The sequence below is a fragment of the Heptranchias perlo genome, chromosome 2, assembly GCF_035084215.1.
Source record: "Heptranchias perlo isolate sHepPer1 chromosome 2, sHepPer1.hap1, whole genome shotgun sequence".
In the NCBI taxonomy this organism is placed as follows: Eukaryota; Metazoa; Chordata; class Chondrichthyes; order Hexanchiformes; family Hexanchidae; genus Heptranchias; species Heptranchias perlo.
In genome coordinates this window covers 77,692,374-77,713,946 of record NC_090326.1, presented here as the reverse complement: position 1 = coordinate 77,713,946, position 21,573 = coordinate 77,692,374, and the positions used below count along the sequence as shown (strand labels likewise).

At 43.7% G+C, this 21,573-nt stretch overlaps 1 protein-coding gene across 2 annotated transcripts in view; it reads right to left on the bottom strand.

Annotated features, from left to right (window-relative positions):
- Window positions 1-21,573, bottom strand: part of pex1 (peroxisomal biogenesis factor 1) — a 74,872-nt gene that overhangs the window by 26,127 nt on the left and 27,172 nt on the right. For both annotated transcript variants that reach the window (XM_068003233.1, XM_068003243.1), the window contains exons 11-16: window positions 20,048-20,144; window positions 13,928-14,098; window positions 11,342-11,496; window positions 10,201-10,390; window positions 7,662-7,828; window positions 5,011-5,145 (exon numbers count right to left, since the gene is read on the bottom strand). In XM_068003233.1, the coding sequence (XP_067859334.1) occupies window positions 5,011-5,145; window positions 7,662-7,828; window positions 10,201-10,390; window positions 11,342-11,496; window positions 13,928-14,098; window positions 20,048-20,144 (915 nt within the window). The remainder of the gene's footprint in view (window positions 1-5,010; window positions 5,146-7,661; window positions 7,829-10,200; window positions 10,391-11,341; window positions 11,497-13,927; window positions 14,099-20,047; window positions 20,145-21,573) is intronic.

Here is a 21,573-nt window from a genome sequence, read left to right as displayed (position 1 = left end):
ACAGCTCACACAAACTGGCAGCTATTCGACCACGACAGGCACATCACCCATACACCTTGCAGGATACTAACTAACACACTGTCCTCTGTCTTGCACGAGAAGGTGGCGCATAACAGCCAGCAGCAGGAGGGACCGGAGGGTGGACGGTCACGTTTACATATCTTCACCCCCCCCCCCCAGAAAAGAGTGCTTTGGATCATTGGGCGGGCCATCGCTGCAGCCGTGACAACATGCCGCGCTGGAGGTGAGGGGGTCTCTGCATATCTAATGCTCCTTCTCCTTTCCCACATTTCCTTCCTCTCAATCTTTTCTGACTCACTTGTTGCAGATGCTGTCAGCACGCACATCTTACTTGCTCCTCTCCTCACTCCACAACTCAACCTGTTTCCCTGTGATTGCAGATACCCAAGAACATGTGGTGGCACCGTCCGAGGAGGAGGACACAAGCCACACCGTCACTCGATCTGACACTTGTTTCCACCAGCTCAGAGACTGACACTGCGCGTTCTTTAAAGGTTATGTTAGAGGAGGGATCTGCATGTGGTGAGACACCGAGCACAAGTGCGCTGGTGCCGGGGCGGGAAACGGATACCACGGGTGCCAGCTTGCCGGAGGGCAAGGTCGCTTACTAGTTCTGCTGCAGAGGAGTCAGATGAGGACTTTGATGGGTCAGGCTACAGAAGACGGCTGATGGACGTACACCAACAAATGCTTGGGGCACTGGAAAGCCTGCGTACAATGAGAAGGGGCACGGAGGAGTCCAGCTCCAACTTGGCACAGGGCTTTGCACAGAGCTTGGAGCCCATCCTTTCCAACATGGAACGGGTGGTCACCTCCATCAGCACACCTGTGGAACCTACCAGGATGCAGCTGATGTCACAGCTTCCATTGCAGCACAAACATCTGCCATCCAAGGTCTGACTGCTGCATTTGGAGCTCAGACTGCTCTATCGTGGGTCTGGGGACCACTGTGGAACAGGGCTTCCAGAACATCACAGCACTCCAGCAATCCGTTCTCCAGCTGATCACCAGGATTGCTGAGCCACCGCCTCGTGCAAATGGCAGTGGCGCTATGGCAGTCGGACCTGCTGTCCTCTCAGGACGACAGCCTTCCTGCTCCCAGCCCTGCCACTCCACCAGCGCCCCTGTTATTGCCTATCGGCCAGCCAAGCCAGACTGCTGCAGTCCATGCTGACATGGTGCAGTCTGAAGCCGGGCTCTCCCAGCCCAGAGATGCTCAAGGTCGTCCTCCAAGGCCATCTGCACGCTTCTCCATTGAAGGCCAGCAGCCTCCCACCACCCATGCTCCAGCCACTGGGGAAGCGCCTCGTAGGAGCACTAAGAGGTAAAGGCACCTGAACAAAAGGCACTAACTGAATACACAAGGGTGAGTAGTTCTGTTATGTTTGCATAATTTAATTTATTCATTGATAAACGAGACTTTGATTTTGCATTTGGTGGTGGGTTTATTTATGCTATGAGCGGAGAGAGAAACCAATGTGTAATTAGATGGAGGGCGATTTGATTGACTTGTGGGAGTGGAATGGTGGGGAATGTAGGGCTGTTGGTGAGTTGGGGGATGTAGTTCACATTATTGATAGCGGGCACGCAGAGCCTTTGCAGTCAAGGCGCGTGGTTCCTGTTGCACCCTTGAGTCTTCCTCCACTTCCTCTTCCGGCTCCACCCCCCTCTCCTCCTCCTCCTCCTCAGCCTCTTCCTCCTCTGGCTCAGGGTCTTCTCTAATCATTGGTGGCAAAGGCTGGTCCCTCATGATGGCGAGGTTGTGCTGCACACTACCACGAATCTGCCCACCCGCTCAAGGGAGTACTGCACGGCTCCTCCAGACCGATCCAGGCAGCGGAAACATTGTTTGAGGAGGCCTATGGTGTGCTCCACGATGTTGCGTGTGGCAGCATGGCTCTCATTATAGGCCGTGTGCATGTGTGCGTGGGTTCCTGACCGGTGTCATGAGCGATGGCGGGAGGGGATAGTCCTTGTTGCCCAGTAGCCAGCCTTTGACTTGCCGAGTCGGGTGAAAGATAGCTGGCACGTTAGACTGCCGCATGACGAAGGCATCGTGACTGCTCCCAGGGTAGCGGGCATCGACGTGGATGATTTGATGCGTGTGGTTGAGGGAGTGGAAGCCCTTTCGGTTGATGAAGACGGCTGAGTTGATATGTGGGGCGCGCAGGGCAATATGTGTGCAGTCAATGGCACCTGCACCATGGGGAAGTCAGCAATGCGGGCGAACCCCCGTGCTTGCTCGTTCTGCTTGTCTCTGTGGAGAGAGAAGGTGATGAACCTGTTCCTCATCTGGTACAGTGCGTCTGTGACCTCCCTTATGCAGCAGTGCACTGCATACTGCGAGATGTTGCATGTCGCCAACAGAGGCCTGAAATGATACTGAGCCGTAATGCCTGTATGGCCCCTTTAAATCGCACTGGTGTGGGGGTCCTCCAGGCACTGTAAGACACGCTCAGATGGTTGGGGTTAAGACTGTGTTTTGAATTGAGCGTTAAGGTCCAAAATGGTGTTTATCACTTTAAATCAGCATTGCACACATTTTAGAAACATAGAAAACAGGAGCAGGAGTAGGCCATTCGGCTCTTCGAGCCTGCTCCGCCATTCAATATGATCATGGCTGATCCTCTATCTCAATACCATATTCCCGCTCTCTCTCCATACCCCTTGATATCTTTTGTGTCTAGAAATCTATCTAGCTCCTTCTTAAATATATTCAGTGACTTGGCCTCCACAGCCTTCTGTGGTAGGGAATTCCACAGGTTCACCACCCTCTGAATGAATACATTTCTCCTCATCTCAGTCCTAAACGTCCTACCCCGTATCCTGAGACAGTGACTCCTCGTTCTGGACCCCACATCCTCCCTGCATCCAGTCTGTCTAGCCCGGTCAGAATTTTATATGTTTCAATGAGATCCCCTCTCATTCTTCTAAACTAGAGTGAATACAGGCCGAGTTGACCCAATCTCTCCTCATAGACAGTCCTGCCATCCCAGGGATCAGTCTGGTGAACCTTTGTTGCACTCCCTTCTATGGCAAGTATATCCTTTCTTAGGTAAGGAGACTGAAACTGCACACAATACTCCAGTTGTGGTCTCACCAAGGCCCTGTATAACTGCAGTAAGACATCCTTGCTCCTATACTCAAATCCTCTTGTAATGAAGGCCAACATACCATTTGCTTTCCTAACTGCTTACTGCACCTGCATGTTTGCTTTCAGTGACTGGTGAAGAAGGACACACAGGTCCCTTTGTACATCAACATTCCCCAATCTATCACCATTTAAATAATACTCTGCCTTTCTGTTTTTCCTTCCGAAGTGGATAACTTCACATTTATCCACATTATACTGCATCTGCCATGTATTTGCCCACTCACTCAACTTGTCTAAATCGCCTTGAAGCCTCTTTGCATCCTCCTCACAACTCACGATCCCACTTCCAGTGTTCGGTGTTTGCGCATGCGCTAACTCCTATACCAAGATGGCATCCGACATACGTCATGCTGGAAACATGCGTGCGCATCCAAAATGCCATCTTAGATGTCAGAGAGGCTGTATAGCGCCGAAACAATGGACTCTACACGGCCCAATTTAGCGGCCATTATCTGGTCAGTTATCTCGTTGCTGTTTGTTGGACCTTGATTTGTGCAAATTAGCTGCCACATTTCCTACATTAAAACAGTGACTACACTTCAAGAGTACTTCATTGGCTGAAAAGCACTTTGAGACATCCTGAAAGGTGCTATATAAATGCAAGTTCTTTCTTTATCTTAGTGGCTGATGATAGACTGCCAGTGTCTAAGACTGGGAGCAGATTTTCTCCTCCTCCTCCTACAAGTTGCATTTATATAGCGCCTTCAATAAAGTAGAAAACTATCCCAAGGCACTGCACAGAGGCTTAAAGAAAGAAAAGACTAAGCACGTTGACCAAGAGATGGGTTTAGTCCAAAAAAGGGAGACAGAGAGAGAGGTGAAAAGATAGAAGGGTTTAAGAGAGGGAATTCCAGAGTGCAGGCCCTAGGCAGAGGTGGGGCAAAGGAAGAGAAAAATACATAAGACGTTGGAGTCAGTGGAATGGAGAGTTCAGGGAAGGAGAGGTAGTGCTGGAGGAGGTTATGGAGATAGGAAGGAACAAAGCCATTGAGGGATTTAACACAAAGATAAGAATATTAAATTTAAGGTGCTGGGGGCACATGCATGTCTTTATCAATGTCTTGGCAAAGGATAGAGCAGACAACAATTTTAGCTCATTAACTGCAGGCATTCCTCATTCTTTGATTATAGTTAAATCTTGTTTTTTTTTGTTAGGAAGGAGAGGAAGAGAGGACACAGAACCAAAACAAAGGACAGAGAATCCTGGCAGTGCTGCAGCAAGAGCCAGAATTGTCGTTAATGGGGCATAAGTGCCCCGAAGATGCAACCAGATTTGAAATCAGGGCTTTCAGCAGATAAGTGTTGGGGGCAGAATGGAGGGAGCAGACAAGGTCATCTTCTTTCATGGGGCACCGTTCCTTCTACTTCCCAGGGTCTACCACCACCTTTGCCATGGGGGCCCTGGGAAGCAGATACGAAGGAGCGACCAGTGGTGGTTCCACTGTGAGCAGGGGGAGGGAAATCCCAGTCAAGCAGTGAGGTGGCAATAGGCCTCACTGCCCGCATTTTCCATCATTCTGCCCAAAATCGGGTGGGATACATATATACATATATATAAAATGTCACTTCCATATAGAAATTAAGTGAGTATTCAAAGAAATATAAAATGCTCTAGGCAGGCCTAGTTTAATAGAAGTCCTTTGTTAGAAGAGTGGAAACATCACCTGTGGCTAGAGCACTGAAAAGGTCTCCGAGTACATGCCCTTTCAAAGTGACCACAGCATTAGCGACATTGAGAATCAGAAACTTTATGCAAATAAACACATTTTCATGTCCTTGGTATAAAATCACTGGACAGTTTGTTCAACACCGCACTGTAGTAACAGTTATCGTACCTTAATACTAATAAAGTTCATTCCGCTTTCTCTGGTGACTACACCTGCTAATAATGTCTTTCCTGTTCCTGGCGCCCCATACAATAAGATTCCGGATCGCTGTCGTATAGGTAGTTTCGCAAACAGCTGTGGGTACTGAAAGGATAAAGTGAAGTAAGTCATTCCACAAGACTCCATAACCTTCAAAAGTATATATTTGTTTCATAGACATTAATTTGCACATTGCTTTAGGGAAAAAGAACCCTGCGTTCTTGCTAAATGATCTTTTCACACTTGACTGCAAGATTCCTTAACATGAATACCCTTGTGAAGCAGGCTAGTTAATTGTTCATTGTTGGGGTGCATTTCCAAAGGGATGGTTTAAAGTTAAATGGCCTTGCCCCTCCCTATCTCTGTAACCTCAAGCTCTACAGCCCTCCGAGAATTCTGCATTTCCTCAATTCTGGCCTCTTGTGCATCCCTGACTTCCTTCGCTCCACCATTGGCTGCCCTGCTTTCAGATGTCTAGGACTCAAGCTCTGGATTCCCTTTCAACCCCTCGGTCTCTGTACCTCTCCTCCTTTAAGACACAGCTTAAGACCTACCTCTTTTACCAAGCTTTTGGTCACTTGTCATAATGTCTCCTTCTTTGGCTCAGTCAATTTTTGTGTCTGATTACACTCCTGTGAACCGCCTGGGGATGTTTTATTACATTAAAGGTGCTATATAAATGCAAGTTGTTGCTGTTGCCCTCAAAATAAATAGAATTTACCATTTTTTTTTCGTTCCCCTTTTACCAATATATTTTGTTTTTATGCAGTTACTATTTTGTCATCTGGATATTCTATTTTTAAAAATGTGTTTTAATTAGGAAGTCCTATACCATCTAATTCAGTTTAAAAAGTATATTTTCCAATAAGATATGAATAGAAATTTGGTAATGAAGTTAATAGATATAAAGGTTTATATTACAATTTTTTTTAATCTTTAGCTGAAGCACAACAACTCATTTTTCCAGTCTATACACCTTTTTAAAAAAAACGCAAAATATTCACAATTAACTGAAAGCATTTAATGTTGAGTAACAGTAAGAGGGGAAAAGTATATTGATATAAGCCTATTCCAAAATTTCATATCTCTATGGCAGTATGATGTCACAACTCATTGGTGCTCCCTGCCTCAGCTGCTGAAACCCTCATTCATGCCTTTGTTACCTCCAGACTCAACCGTACATAAACTTCTGCTCATCCAAGTCCCATCACCCCTGTGCTCACTGACCTGCATTGGCACCTGGTCCCCCAACACCTCAAAATAAATTTTCATACTCATTCAAATTCCTTCACAGCCTCGCCACTCCCTATATCTGTAACCCTACAACCCTCTGGGAACTCTGTTCATCCGATTCTGGCCTCTTGTGCATTCAAAATCTTTTCACACTACCATTTGGGCCATGCCTTCAACAGTCTAGGCCTCAGGTTCTGGAATTCCCTCACTACACCACTTCACCTCTCAACCTCCCTCTCCTTCTTTAAGACCCACCTTAAAACCCTCTCATTGACAAGCTTTTGGTCAACCTCTCAATAGCTCCTTCTTTGGCTCGGTGTTCATTTTTGTCTGATTGCGCCAGTGAAGCACCTTGGGACGTTTTTCTACATTGAAGGTGCTGTATAATTGCAAGTTATGTTTTTTTTAAATTCGTTCATGGGATGTGGGTGACGCTGGCAAGGCCAGCATTTATTGCCCATCCCTAATTGCCCTTGAGAAGGTGGTGGTGAGCCGCCTTCTTGAACCGCTGCAGTCCATGTGGTGAAGGTTCTCCCACAGTGCTGTTAGGTAGGGAGTTTCAGGATTTTGACCCAGCGACGATATATTTCCAAGTCGGGATGGTGTGTGACTTGGAGGGCAAAGATTGCACTCTCTCAGCTCAGTAGACCAGGGGAATTAGATGGAATGGAGTCCAGCCCCTGTATTTATACTCCATGTGGAAAAAGTTTAATTTGGGCATTTGGTCCAGTACCAGAATTTCTGCTCAGCAGGGGAGTGGGGGTGGGGTGGGGTGTAAAACGTGCATTTGATACAAGATCTAGTAATTATTGTTCATTGTAGGAGGGGTGTGAACATGTTTCCTGTGTGCTTCAGGAATGAATATTCAGTGCATGGGGCAGCGATTTGAGAGTGAATGTGTTTTTAGTGTGAGATCCAAGAAATACTGCTCAGTGGGGAGTGAACTTTTTGGGCGGTCACAATGTTAGATGTTGCCCCATTATTCTTAATCATGTGACTGTATCTTCACAATGCCAACTACAGGCACAGCACGTTTTGAAATCTTGAAGCCACTCATCTTTTCAGATATACACATACACAGATATAAATATTACATGCTGGTGTCAATTTTTTCTCTTAATTTTCAATGTCTAGAAACCAACATTAATTGGCAAGTGATTCAAAATTATGGCAACAGGATTCTTGGCTTTTAAATTTTCTGTGCAATTCATCAAAACATTTTGAAACTTTGCAATCCATTGGCATTCTCATTACACAGGAAATAACAACAGCATTTTTTATTCTGGTAAATAATACACTAGATCAAATATGACATTTCCCATACAATCTCCTTAGTCCGCCAACCTTAAATAAAAGTTATTTCACTGCATGACAGTTCAATCTCATACCTTGACAGATAATTGGATAGTGTCCATAAGAATTTGCTTGACTTTATGTAGCCCTCCTACTTTGTCCCAGCCCAAATCTTTAGGTTTGTGCAGGTTAGCGTTTCTTAGAGAAGTAGGTGTAAATCCCTCGAGGGCATGTTGGAAGTCCGATGTTGTCAAATATAGTTCTGCAAATTGAAAAATTACAAAATGCTTGCTTTTGGATTTCGGAAGCTTGACTTGTAATAGTTTGCCTTTAATTTGGCAAAGAGGATAAGAATTTGCCAATGGATTACTGGTGCTTGATTACTATTACCTTTAGAAGTGATGAAGTAGATTTCTTTATGCAGTTATTTCTTAGAATATGCACAGAGTTCAAAGTATAGTTCTCCAGAGTTAAACATGATTTACTATTTCCTGAAACTAAATATAAAATATTAACCCTTTGAGTTGTGGAAATGCATAAAGAGATACCTGACCATATTAACTCTCTCTAATACACCTAACTCACGAATGTAGAAATGCATGATGGATATTTGACCATATTAACTGACCAGCTAATTCACTTTAAAACTCACATAATAGTTTCTCACGCAAACACATAGAAGCACAATTGTGTAATTACTTTGAGCTTTCTCATGCTGATAGCTGTCTGACTAACAGAAACGAATGACCATATAGCCTTGAGACTAGCTACAGACTTACTGATAATGAAGACAGTTTCTTAGGGAAAAAGCACTTTCCCAGGCCTGCGTCCAAAATATCGAGACGGCCATGGGAACCAGAGGGTGGGTTCCCTATTTTGATTGACTAACTACCTGAGCCAATAAAGAATGTACGTGTACGCCCATATTCTATGACAGGTGGGCGTTGTTACTAAACTGTATAAACGTGAGCTGTTTCTTGAACTCAGCGAAGACGTAGCCTCAACCATTGTTTTGAGGTACTCTTCCACTTGTACAAGTTTCTTAATAAATTCTCGCTTGTCTTATTTTTTGTTTGGGTGTTAATATTACTTATTCTATACAAAGCATTAAGTTTAAGTTTTCGACAGTTTGTCCACGAGATAAATTTATCACAACAGCACTCAGCGCCTTGCTCTGTTAGTAAGTCGTTGTCAGATACGTGTATGTTTTGGGCTTCTGATGTCAGCCCAAAATATCATGTCAAGGTTTGACCTGGTTACTCCAAAAAACATTGTCTCCTGACTATAACCAATTTTTAGCTGATTAGTGTATAAATTTTACCTATGTGGCTCTCAGATTAAAAAAAGGACCACCAATGGTACTGACATTTTTTTTAAAAAAAAGCTGGCCACAATGTGTGTTTTTCATTTTAATTAGTACTGTTAATTAACAGATTGCTCATTCAAGTAGCCACTTTACAAGTACAAGTGTTGGCAGGATATTCAACTGCAGGGAACATTTCCAAGCGTAGTCCTATCCTCACCTGAACTGCACACATGTACATGTCCAACAGGGTTCATTAATAAATGTGTGAAAACCTAGCCGATTTTTCCTTCCCTAACCCAGGGATGCTAAGACCACTAGTAATGCCCCTCTATCCAAGATCAGTTAACTTAACACACATCGAGGACCAAACCAGGGACCTTCCTGATCTGTATGGGTCAGTTATTCAATGCCATGAGATTAGGTCAGGAGCATTTCAATATAGTCACTTGGGGAGTTTAATGCACAGGTACATGTGAATAGTCCAGATGTTTTTGATGGGCTCAGAAGCAATAGTGATGCATGGATGAGGATCCTATATCAGACAAAGACACAGAGAGGGAGAATGAAAGAGGAAAAAATTCCAAACTTTGGGAATTTTAAATAGACACAGGAAACACTGGAAATGCACAGGTCAATCAGTACCGGACAGAGAAAAGTTAACAGGTCTAATGAAGGGTCACACCCTAAACACTAGTGTTTTTCCTCGGAGATGTTGAGCAACCTGCTGTGCATTTCAGCTCTTACTGCATACGTCTACACTTTTATGTTGCGGAGTCAGGACAACATAGTCTTTAGGTGAAGTGACAACTGGCCAATGGCACACAGACATAATTCAATCCTCATTTTAAAGTTATACATTATGTCCTTACTAAGATACTACATGATAATTTATAGTTAAATAACAAAACCTACAGCAATTTGGAAATTAGAGTTGGTCTGAGCACAGGAATATCTCTGCAAGGTGTAATTACAAGTGTGACAAGTTTACATAGGCAGTTTTCATTGAAAATGTGGACATTGGAATTGATAATGGAAAACTTCATAACAGGAACTGCAGGCAGATATAATTTTTGGAATATATTATAAATATTCAATGCTTTTAAATACAATGGCTTATAGCTATAATTGCTGGATAACAAATAGAAAATTACAAAAGGCAGAGGTACAAGAACCTATTGTAGTGCAAGCACTGGAATATTTCTTATCTATAAAAATGGCCAAAAGAGTATTATTAGGTTAATTTTGTACATTATTACAGAATGTAGAACCTGATACTGTATTCTAATTTGTGATGCTATTGCCATTTAGGTCAGAATTTACAGCCATACCTTGTTCTCTGTTGTTTTTGCTGGTTAATACATGTGAGTGCACAGCCCGTTCCACCAACATGATGAAATCTCTTGCTACAAAGCCTTCGGTTGCTTTAGCCAGTCTTTGAAGATCAATGCTGTCTAATGTCTCCAATGCAATAATGGTTTTATTTTGAATTACAGAGCTCAAGAGTTGTACTCGCTGATCCTGGTAACCAAAAAGAGATATCTATGTAACGCATACATCAACAACAACCACCACCACCTACATCTATATAGCACCTTTAACATAGTAAAATATTTCCAAATATTTACTCATTTCAAACTTGAATTATTAGATGCACGTCGTAAATTGTACTTTCATGAAATTCAGTATTTTTTTATCCTAAACCACAAATGTTCAAGAACACAACGAAAAGGTAACAAACAGGACATGTTTTAATTTATGGGTGTAACACAAGTGCGGTACCTAGTTTTAACGAGAAATGAAAATACTGTGCAACAAATATATTTCAAATCAGGAGACAAATTAGGTATAGTACTAATATATACAAACAATTACATCCCAACTCTTTAACAAGACAAAACCATAGATACTGATCATGCAGTATTTTTGGCCTCCACTTCTCTCTCAGCTGCTCCAGTGACAGTTTACAAGAGGGCACCTTAAGTTCATTTTGCAGCACCTCCATTGATTTTTAACAGAATCCATTGCTTTCTGGCCAATACAGAGGGTTTCTATTTCCCCAATAAACATTACAAGCAGAGGGTAAATCAGTATTCAGCAGCTTGGGAGAGGAATGGAGATAGAAAATATTCCCTAGCCTTTTCCTCTCTTCCAAATTTGTATTGGTTTTAAAAACAGACCAATGCAGTTGAAATGGGCACATTCTACAGTTCCCCTGTATTAAATGGATAATTGCTTTACTATTTGAGACATCAAGAAGCTCATCTTCAGGAACCCGAAGTACTAAACAGTTTTTCCTCTAATTTATAGGGTTTTTTAATTAAAATTTTTAAAATTTAAACTCTGATGCCAATGCCACACTATAGCCCTCAAAAAGATATAGCAGAAAAATTTATAAAGAAAATTTCAATTCTATGATTCAAATAATGACGTAGTGTGATTTAGTTTGAAGTATTTGTGAACCTCATTTACCTGGTTTGGAAGTGAAATACCCTCAATGCACTGAAATATGTGAGATCCTTGAGCACAAACCAAAGAAGGATGCAAAGTATACTCAGAGATGCTTGTAGCTATCAATGCAATAAGAGTCCCTTGTGAAACTGCTTCAGCAATCAAATACTTCAAAACTGAAAAAAAGGATTGCACAGGTTTCCACGTTAGCAGTGTAATTAAATAAAAACAAAGCGACTCACTGCATTTTCAAGAGCAAATGTACCGACATGTAATCTTACGGTTTTGTACTGTGAATGATTAGCTATGGAAACCATTTAAGACATTCAAGACCCTTGATAGTATTGCACATTATACACAGCAACATAGGAACATAGGAACATAGTCCCAATCACAATTAAAATTTAAATTAAATTCCAACCACTCAAAAGGTATTTTACATTTACACTGTTAAAATAATTTTTCATATTATGCCCACATCTTTGTTTCCCTTCATAGTTGCTACCCCTGTCCAGTCTCTGAAGACTCTTTACAACAGTCAAAAACCTGTACAAGTTGTGTGGAGTGAATTAAAAATAAAATTTGCCCATTTACAGTGTTTGTAGTTTGTCAACGATAGCACCTCCAAATTTAGCAGCAAATTAGAAATGTAAAGGCAGCAGCAATGGTCCTTCTGCACCAACCAACCACCAAATGGGGAAGGTACTGGCAACAGCAAAATAATTGCTAGTCACGACTTTAAAACAACTCGTGCAAACTTGAACAAGCAGTTATTTTACAAGTTGTTTTACCTGCTATGGAAGCCAATCCCTAATACAAAACAGTGCAATTTCCACAACAGTGGGACAAGGTAGCCTTCCCCAAACATAATTGCAGCATTAGTATACTACAATGCTCCACCATGTCATAGTAGGATGTGGACTACTATCTGCAATCACACTAGAGTATACCTCAGTACCTAGTATCAAGCACCTGAAAGAGGAGCAATGACAGAAAATATCCTCCAGCTTCCTCTTCTATTTCCAGACTTGAGTTCCTGATCTCAACTGAAGAAGGGCAAAGTATAGGGCAAGTCAGTTTGCATAGATCTTTTGCACTTCCGAGTAACTGGCTTAAGAGTTGCATAAATAGTGGCGTGGCCAAAGAACAGGTCACCTGTTACTCTCTCAATCAGCACATACTTGTCAGCAAATTTAAAGCCCATAGAATTAAAGGAACAGTGGCAGCGTGAATGCAAAATCGGCTATGGGACAGAAAGCAGAGAACAGTGGTGAACGTTTGTTTTTCAAACTGGAGGGAGGTATACAGTGATGTTCCCCAGGGATCAGTATCAGGACCACTGTCTTTTTGATATATATTATGCTAAACCTTTATAAAACAATGGTTGGGCCGCAGCTGGAGTATTGTGTTCAATTCTGGGCACCACACTTTAGAAAGGATGTCAAGGCCTTAGTGAGGGTGCAGAAGGGATTTACTAGAATGGTACCAGGGTTGAGGGACTTCAGTTATGTGGAGAGACTGGAGAAGCTGGGATTGTTCTCCTTAGAACAGAGAAGATTAAGGGGAGATTTGATAGGTGTTCAAAATCATGAACGGTTTTGATAGAGTAAATAAGAAACTGTTTCCAGTGGCAGAAGGTCAGTAATCAGAGGACACAGATTTAAGGTAACCGGCAAAAGAGCCAGTGGTGACAAGTGGAACCATTTTTTTAAAACCGCAGTGAGTTGTAATGATCTGGAATGCACTACCTGAAAGGGTGGTGGGAAGCAGATTCAATAATAATTTTCAAAAGGGGATTGGATTAGTATTTGAAGGAAAAAAAAATACAGAGCTATAGGGAAAGAGCAGGGGAATGGGACTAATTGGATAACTCTTTCAAAGAGCTGGCATAGGCATGAAGGGCCGAATGGCCTCCTTCTGTGCTCTACCTACTATGATGCTATGAACATGGGAAAGGAATAAAAAAAGTGTATAGAGGACTCAAGCCAAACTTGTCAGCTATTTCACGTTTCTCATAAAATATTGTTGGTATGTACTAACCAGACACATTTACATTCTGAAAGGTATTAAGGGATATGAGCCAAAGGCAGGTATATGGAGCTAGATCACAGATCAGCCATGATCTAATCAAATGGCGGAGCAGGCACGAGGGGCTGAATGGCCTACTCCTGTTCGAATGTTCCTAAAGTGCTCCGGAAATTAACCTGACCACACCACTGGCACATTTCAAGAGTTTTCCAAATATCTTGAGCAGTGATAATTAAAAAAAATGTAAAACAAGAAAATAAGTAAAAGCCAAGTCGCTCAAGTGATACTGTCCAATTGTGTACAGTGCATAAGGCATTTATTGTTAAATAAAGAATATCCAAACTCAGACCCCCGTGGTTGGGTTTCCATTGTTCTATCCTCATATCAGGCATTCCACAACCAATGACTTCAGTAAATGTAATTGCTGCGAGATAGCAATTTTTTTGCAATCAAATGCATTGTATCCAATTTATAAAGTACATTATTGTTTTCCAGTCTTAAAGTAATACGGTCCCATTCTAATGTTATTGGCCTGTTACTTGATAGGCAATAAAAGTTTTAAAATATATTAGTAATTACCTTGAGAAAGCTGTTTACTAAGAATAGCCTCAGCACTGTGTTCGTGTTCTGGGGTAGAGACAGCACCAGTAATATGATCCAAGTCATCCAACAGAACGATAGAAGGCTGTCTCCATGCTGCCTCTTTGAAAGCTTCTTCCCATTTCTTACGGATATTTTCAGCCCTTTTACCTAGATGTAAAAACAAATTAACAAGGTTTCTAATTACAGTTACACACAAACTCTTCTCCCTTCAACATATCTGTCTAAAACACAATCTTTCATTCAATTTCTGTAAGCAAACATAATTTAACAAATAAAAATCAGAAAATGCTGGAAATACTCAGCAAGTCAGGCGGCATCTGTGGAGAAAGAAACAGAGTTAACGTTTCAGGTCAATGACCTTCTGTCAGAACTGGAAGAAGTTGAAGATTAAACAGTTTTTAAGCAAGTACAGAACCAGGGAAAGTGGGGGGGGGAAAAAAGAGATGGAAGAGCAGGGAAGGAAAAGTCTCTGATAGGGTAGAGGGCAGGAATGATTAAATGACAAAAGGGATGATGGTGCAAGATAAGGAGGGCGGTAATGGGACAAGTAAAGAAACAAAATATGGGTCTAGAGTAGCTGTAAATGGCAACATCAGAACCATTACCAGCATCTGCTGTCCGAAAAAATGGGAGCAGTGGTTATGATCTTAAGTTATTGAAATCAATGTTGAGCCCAGAAGGTTGTAAAGTGCCTAATCGACAGATAAGGTGCTGTTCCTCGAGCTTCCTCGGAAGCACCGGCGTGGAAGGTGGCATCATCAGAAAAGATGTGACCGAGATGGAGAAACTGGGAGAAGGGAATAGAGTTCTTACAGGAAGCGGGGTGGGAGGAAGTGTAATCAAGGTAGCTGTGGGAGTCAGTGGGCTTCTGGTAGATATTGGTTGACAGCCTATCCCCAGAAATGGAGATAAAGAAGTCGAGGAACGGAAGGGAAGAGTTGGAGATGGACCATGTGAAGGTGAAGGAAGGGTGTAAATTAGAAGCAACATTGATGTAATTTTCCAGTTCGGGGCGAGAGCAGGAAACAGCACCAATACAGTCATCAATGTAGTAGAAGAGGGGTGAGGGAGGGGACCCAAGTAGGACTGGAACAAAGAATGTACCACGTATCCCACAAAAAGGCATAGCTAGGACCCATACGGGTTCCCGCAGTGACACCTATAATTTAACTTACTTAATATTGAAGAGTTTTTTTTAAAAAAAAGAAAATTAGAAACTTTTCAATACATTCTCAATATTTAAGCCTACCCTATGGAAAATATAGTCCATGGGAAGAGAACAGAAGGTAAAGCACTGTTCCAGATGTTTCAGGCTGTAATTCATGAGACTATGGGCTCGATATTACCAGGGCTGCGGGTTCACGGCAGGGGGGCTATTGGGCGCGTGGGTAATGCACCCGGTGAAATCAGTCTGCCCCGCGCGCGATTGCAGCCTAATTGGATCCACTTACCTGGTCTTCCGGGATCCCCACTGCTGAGCTGCGCGTCGGGCGGACTGCGCATGCGCAGTAAGGTCTGTCGACTGGAGGAGCTCTATTTAAAGGGGCATTCCTCCACTGACAGCTGCTGCAACAAATAGGAAAAATTACAGCATGGAGCAGCCCAGGGGGAAGGCTGCTCCCAGTTTAATGATGCCTCACTCCAGGTATCATTAGATGGGGTGAGGAGGAGGGGGAGGACAGAGATCTTCCCCCCGGCGGGCGGGAGGAAGCGGCCTGCCTCTGCCACCAGGAAGGCCTGGCTCGAGGTGGCAGAGGAGGTCACCTGCACCACCAACATATCGCCCACCTGCATACAATGCAGGAGGCGCTGCAATGCCCTAAGTAGGTCAGCCAAAGTGAGTACACTTACTCATTCCCCTACACTCCATCTGCCACATCACCGCCCCCACCCCACATCTCCTTCTGCACTGCCAACACTACTCTGTCACATCACCCCTCACACCCACTCAAAACTCATCCTCATCTTACCTGCACTTACTCACCTCGTCAGTACTCATCCCGCCACTACCACTCAACCCAATCCTCGTACAATCTCATGGCTCTATCTCATACTCACCCTCTCATGCATCTCTTTCACGGTCAGCCTCACTCAACCTGCCACTACCTGTGCTGCAGCCATAGGGCATGCATCACATATGTGCAGTAGGAAGTGTAAGGCGAACGTGTTGTGAGCATGAAGGGGATGCACAAGGGTGTTTGAGGGTTTGTCATGGTTTTACTTATATTTAATTTCTGACCAACTCACATCACATATTATATTGGCACCACTACTGCCACGTCTTTGCGAATCTTGTCTGGTTTGTGCAATAATGCCCTTTCCTGAGAGTAAAATGAAGACCCACACCTGATGCCACCCATTGTGTCACTGCAGAGTGGGTGTAGGTGTATTTGCAGGGTTCTTTTGTGCAGACGACAGAGACGTCGGCGATGTCCCCGGTGGCACCCTGGGAGGATGCGGAGGAGAAATTGTTGAGGGCAGTGGTGACTTTGACAGCGACAGGTAAGATGATGGTGCTCGGACCAGCCGGGAGCAGCTCGGCATGAAGGAGGCTGCAGATGTCCACGACTACATGTTGAGTGACTCTGAGCCTCCGTGTGCACTGTTGCTTAGAGAGGTCCAGGAAGCTGAGCCTCAGTCTGTGGACCCTGTGGCGAGGGTAGTGCCTCCTGCGACGCATCTCTCTCTGTGGTTGCCCTCCCTCCTGCTGTGCAGGTGGATGTGTCACAGCACTGTGTTGTGGAGCTCCACGTGTCAGAGGTGGACGGCTTGGCCGGCGAGGCTGGTGATGCTGTTCATCCTCCGAGGTCATGACTGCAGCTACGGCGGCCCCACATCCGGAAGATGTACATCTGAGGGAGTCCGCAAGGTAGGTACATGTCTCTGGACCCCGGGGTAAGTGTGCAAGTTGGTGAATTTGATTGTCAGGAGGAGGGTGATGGAGGCCAAACTTTGTCCCAAGTGACAGAGTGGCCTCCTGCAATGAGTGAGGGTCTCCCCCCCCACACCTGTCAAATGGACCTTTGCAGCTGCCACAGGCTGATAGCTGCAACACGTCCATTTCAACTGGGAGTGTTTCCCCCAGTACGGGAAACAGTCCCAGTTGTTTCCTGACATATTCCCTTAATCAGGTCTGTTAACGACCTGAAATAGCACAATAAATACTTTCAAGTGGCACCCCGCCGGCTTTAATTGCCTGTGGGAGTCCCACATGTGGGGGCTGCGCGCGCATGTCGCGTGTCTGTGGGGAACCCGGAAGTGGGCGGGTTGGAGCCGGACTCCCGACCCGCTCCGGGATTCCCCGATTTTCGGAGCCCCCCCCGCTAGTAACGCACCTGATAACGGGTGCTAAAATGGAGCCCTATGGAACTGATCAAGAATCACTTCATGCAAACAAAAACAAAATATTTCTGCTACATTGAACTAACAACAATAACTTGCATTTATAAAGTGCCTTTAACGGAGAAGAACATCCCAAGGTACTTCACAGAGGCGCAGATAAAAATGGACGCTGAGCCAAAGAAGGTGGCCAAAAGCTTAGTTACAGGTGGGTCTTAAGGAAGGTCTTAAAGGAGGAGAGGGTGGTGGAGAGGCAGAGGGGTTTAAGGAGGAAATTCCAGATTTTGGGCCTAGATGGCTGAAGGCACGGCCACCAACGGTGGGGCAAAGGGAGGGTGATGCAGAGGAACAGAGAATTCTGGGGGGGGGGGGGGGGAGGGGGTGCTTGAAGGGCTCCAGGGCATTACAGACATTGGGAGGGGCAAGGCCATGAAGGGATTTAAACACATGGATGATTGGAAGTGTTGTGTGACCAGGAATCATTGTAGGTCAGCAAGGAAAGGTGTGATGGCTGAGCGGGGCTTGGTGTGGGATAGAATATGGTCAGCAAAGTATTCGATGAGCTGAAATGTATGGAGGGTGAAAGATGGAAGGCTGGCCGGGAGACCATTGGAATAGTCGAGTCTGAAGATGACAAAGGCATGGATGAGAATTTCTGCAGCAGATGGGCTGAGGGAAGGTAGGCAATGTTACAGAGATACAAGTGGGCGGTCTTTGTGATAGAAAGGATATTGGTCGGAAGCTCAGTTTGGGATCAAATAGGAGAGATAGAATCAGTGACAAGGGTATGAAGTTTGTGGCAGGAGCTGAAGACGATGGTTTCGACCGTTCCAATATTTAACTGGAGGAGATTGTGGCTCATCCAAGACAGGATGTCGGACAAGCAGTCTGACAGCACAGAGGCAATGGAGGGTCAAGAGAGGTGGAGCTGGGTGTCATCAGCGTACACATGGAACCAGACCTGATGTCTTGATGATGTTGCCATGGGGAAGTATGTAGATGAGGAAGAGTAGAGGGCCAAGGATAGATCCTTGGGAAATGCCAGATGTAATGGTGCAGGGGCAGGAACAGAAACCATTGCTGGAGATGCTCTGGCTATGATTGGATTGGGAAGAATCACAAGGCCTTAGCATCTCTTTTAATGCAAGAAACTGATAGCAATTAATTAATTCAACTATTATGTATTTTACTTTAAACACAATTCAATATCAATTTATGCTAGCTGAGGTGCGGCATCCTACATTTGGCTGTATAGTCTCGGTTTCTCTCTGAATTTATTCTGTGCCCCAGTGGTCTGGTGAGGTTTCTGGTGCTGGCCTTCGTTTATTCTACTGATCCTGATGCACTGGTGACTCAGTCTCAATCCCACAGTATACAGCAGGCTGTTAATGGACTGAAGATGATAATTCTAACAGGAAGGATCTGCGGAAAATTCAGGATAATAATTCTGAGACTAAGAGCTGTAAATTTTGAGGAGACTCACTGAATGCTTTCTCCCCTACTGGGCACAAACTCCCCTTTCCCCTGCTAAGTACAGATCCTCACCTGCTACTGAGCTGAAGCTTGTAGAAAACAGTGATTAAACCACATTTAGAATAATGCATCCAGTTTTGGTCCCCTAATACGGTGGGCGATATAAAGGCTTTGGAAAAGGTTCAGCGGAGGACCACAAGAATGATTCCCATATTAAACAACCGTAGTCACTCAGATAGGTTTACAAAGCTGGGTCTAATGATTTTAGAGATACATGGAAGTCAGGGTGATTTGATAGAGGTATAGAAAATAGTTAAAGGGCTAGTTGCTGTTCCTATTGATAAGATTGTTTCAATTTGATAGATTGAGGAAGACCAGGGCTCATGTGTATGTTATGCACGGGTAGGGCTAGGTTAGATATTAGGTAGTTCTTCTTTTCTCATGATAACAGACCTATGGAACAAGTTTCTGGCTCATGCAGTGAGTGCTGACTCTGCAAACCTTCAGAAGCGAGCTGAACCAGTTGCTGGCTGGGGTGGCAGTCATCTCTTATAAAAGATAGGTGAAATACCATGTAATATAGGCATGATCAATGTGATCTCCAGGACTAGTTTCGATAGCCCAAAGGGGGTCAAAGAAGAATTTTCCAGATTTTTATCCCCCCTAACTGGCCTTGGCTTTTTACCTGTTTCTTTTTGCATCTCCCAAGAAGTTACATGGCTGCTGGTGGGTAGGGGGTGTCTACTCATGATGCTTCAGGCATTACTACTGTATGGGGCAGGCTTGATGGACCAGATGGTCTTTTCCTGCCCGTCATTTTCGTATATTCGTCCCTCTATTAAGAACAAATTTGGGCCTATTCCTGTCCCCCGTGAGCAATCATTTTCTCCACCCAAAGAGGAGAAAATTCCTTCTCCGAGAAACTCATGTTTTATTCAGAACCGAAAACCTACTCTCTCTCTCCCTTACCATGACTTTGATCAACACAATTCCTCCAGAAATTCTATTGCCCCTGTTGCGCTATTTGAGTGACAGCCAACATGTTAAGACCCTGTAACATGAAGAATCCAAACTAACCTTCCTGGACTCGTTAAAGCCAACCTAGTTTTTAAAAAGTGTCTTCAAGGCTAAACTTTCATTATTTTCCAATTTCAATCAAAAATATTTTGAAACATACTTAGCAACTTTAGAATAGTATATTAAGATTTTTTCTTCTTTTGAACATATAAACATTTAATCTTGTTAGTTGTTATATGCATTGTAATCGTAAGTTACTTTTCTTACCTCGCAAGGTTTTACAGTCAATAATTTCCACATGTGCTTCCAGTTTATCTGCTGCTTCTCTGCAAATGGCCTTTGCTAAAGTAGTTTTCCCACTGCCCTGAAAAAAAGTTACATTTCCAATACTTTTTTTTATAAATGACTTTGGTTAAGAACTGGATTCTTTCTCTAAGCTGCTCAAATATTTATTAACCACAAAAGTGTAAAGACATCTCCTTCATGTATAATGTTTTGTTTGAAGACACTTTATTCTGTTCATCAACTATTCATCGAGGAGATATACCAACAGCTTAGCAAGTTTATCCAGTAAGTAGATGAGCCATGTAGACCAGGAAGGCCCCAGGCCTGATCAAAATGAAACTTAAGCTGTGTTTGTAATGGCTTTAGTGATCACAGGACCTCCAGCTCTCAATATTCAGGTCTCACCAGTGGAAACCACAAGGTGAAACTGCTGGATTAATTCAGGCTGCCTGCTCTAAGACCCAGGTAAGAAAAAAAAAAGTGTCTGCAGTATCTGGTCTTAGAGAATCCCTCACAGACTATTTACTGTGCGCTTTGCAACTTGAGCCATGGAGTAGCAGGAAGTTCCATAAGAAATAGCTATGCCGAATGTACAGTCAGATGGGAGTGGGGGGGTGGGTGAAGAAAAGGGTAAATCTGAAAATACAAAACATTAGACAACAGCAAATTAGAAATCATCTTTATAAGAGTCCCAGAAAAAAGTCCACAATTATAGTATAAATAAACAAAGAAACTGGAGCCTGGATTTTCCCTTTCAGTGTGATTGCCATTGGAAGTGTGATGGGGTGCAACTTTTGCCCATCTGACTGCCCCAGTTTTCTTCGAGAAGTTTCCAGTTAAGTCCAAATTGAAAATGATGGATGAGCTGCAGATGTTATCAACATCTGATTGGGAGCTTATCCATCTGGAGGCAGGAAGTGTACTGCTACAGGATTTAAACACTGACAGCCATTTAAAGGGCTAGGCATCATCACTGAACTGGTCTTTTTAAAAACAGCACAGAAAATCTTTGCAGATTTCTTTTTGTTTGAGGGGTCTGCCTCGGGGGCATAGATCTGCAAGTTTTCAAAGGCAACAATGCAAGTAAGCAGAGGAGGGAGGCTCTGGTTGGGACTGAATGGAAAAGAACCACACGAACCCCAACGGATGGTGGTGGCGAGAGCAGTCAACATCGACTACACAACCCCATGCATGGCAACTCAGTGCTGCAAGATGTTTAATAACTTTACAAGATCAAAAGAGTCAATGAGACCTTCCAAGAAATGCAGTGAATTAAGCATGCCAGCCATTACAACCACCTCTCCCTCACTGCACTGGAGTGCAACAAGACCTTACCATTAATATCTGAAGCGAAGCCTTTTAGACCCCAACCTTCAAGGAGTGTGGGGGGGGGGGGGGGGGGGGAAAGAGAAGGAAAGAGAAAGAGTGGTGACTCCCATATCAGACTGGCACTAATGTCTTTTGCATCCTCTTCAGGCTGCTGCTGCTGCTTCCTTGGCTGATTTCCT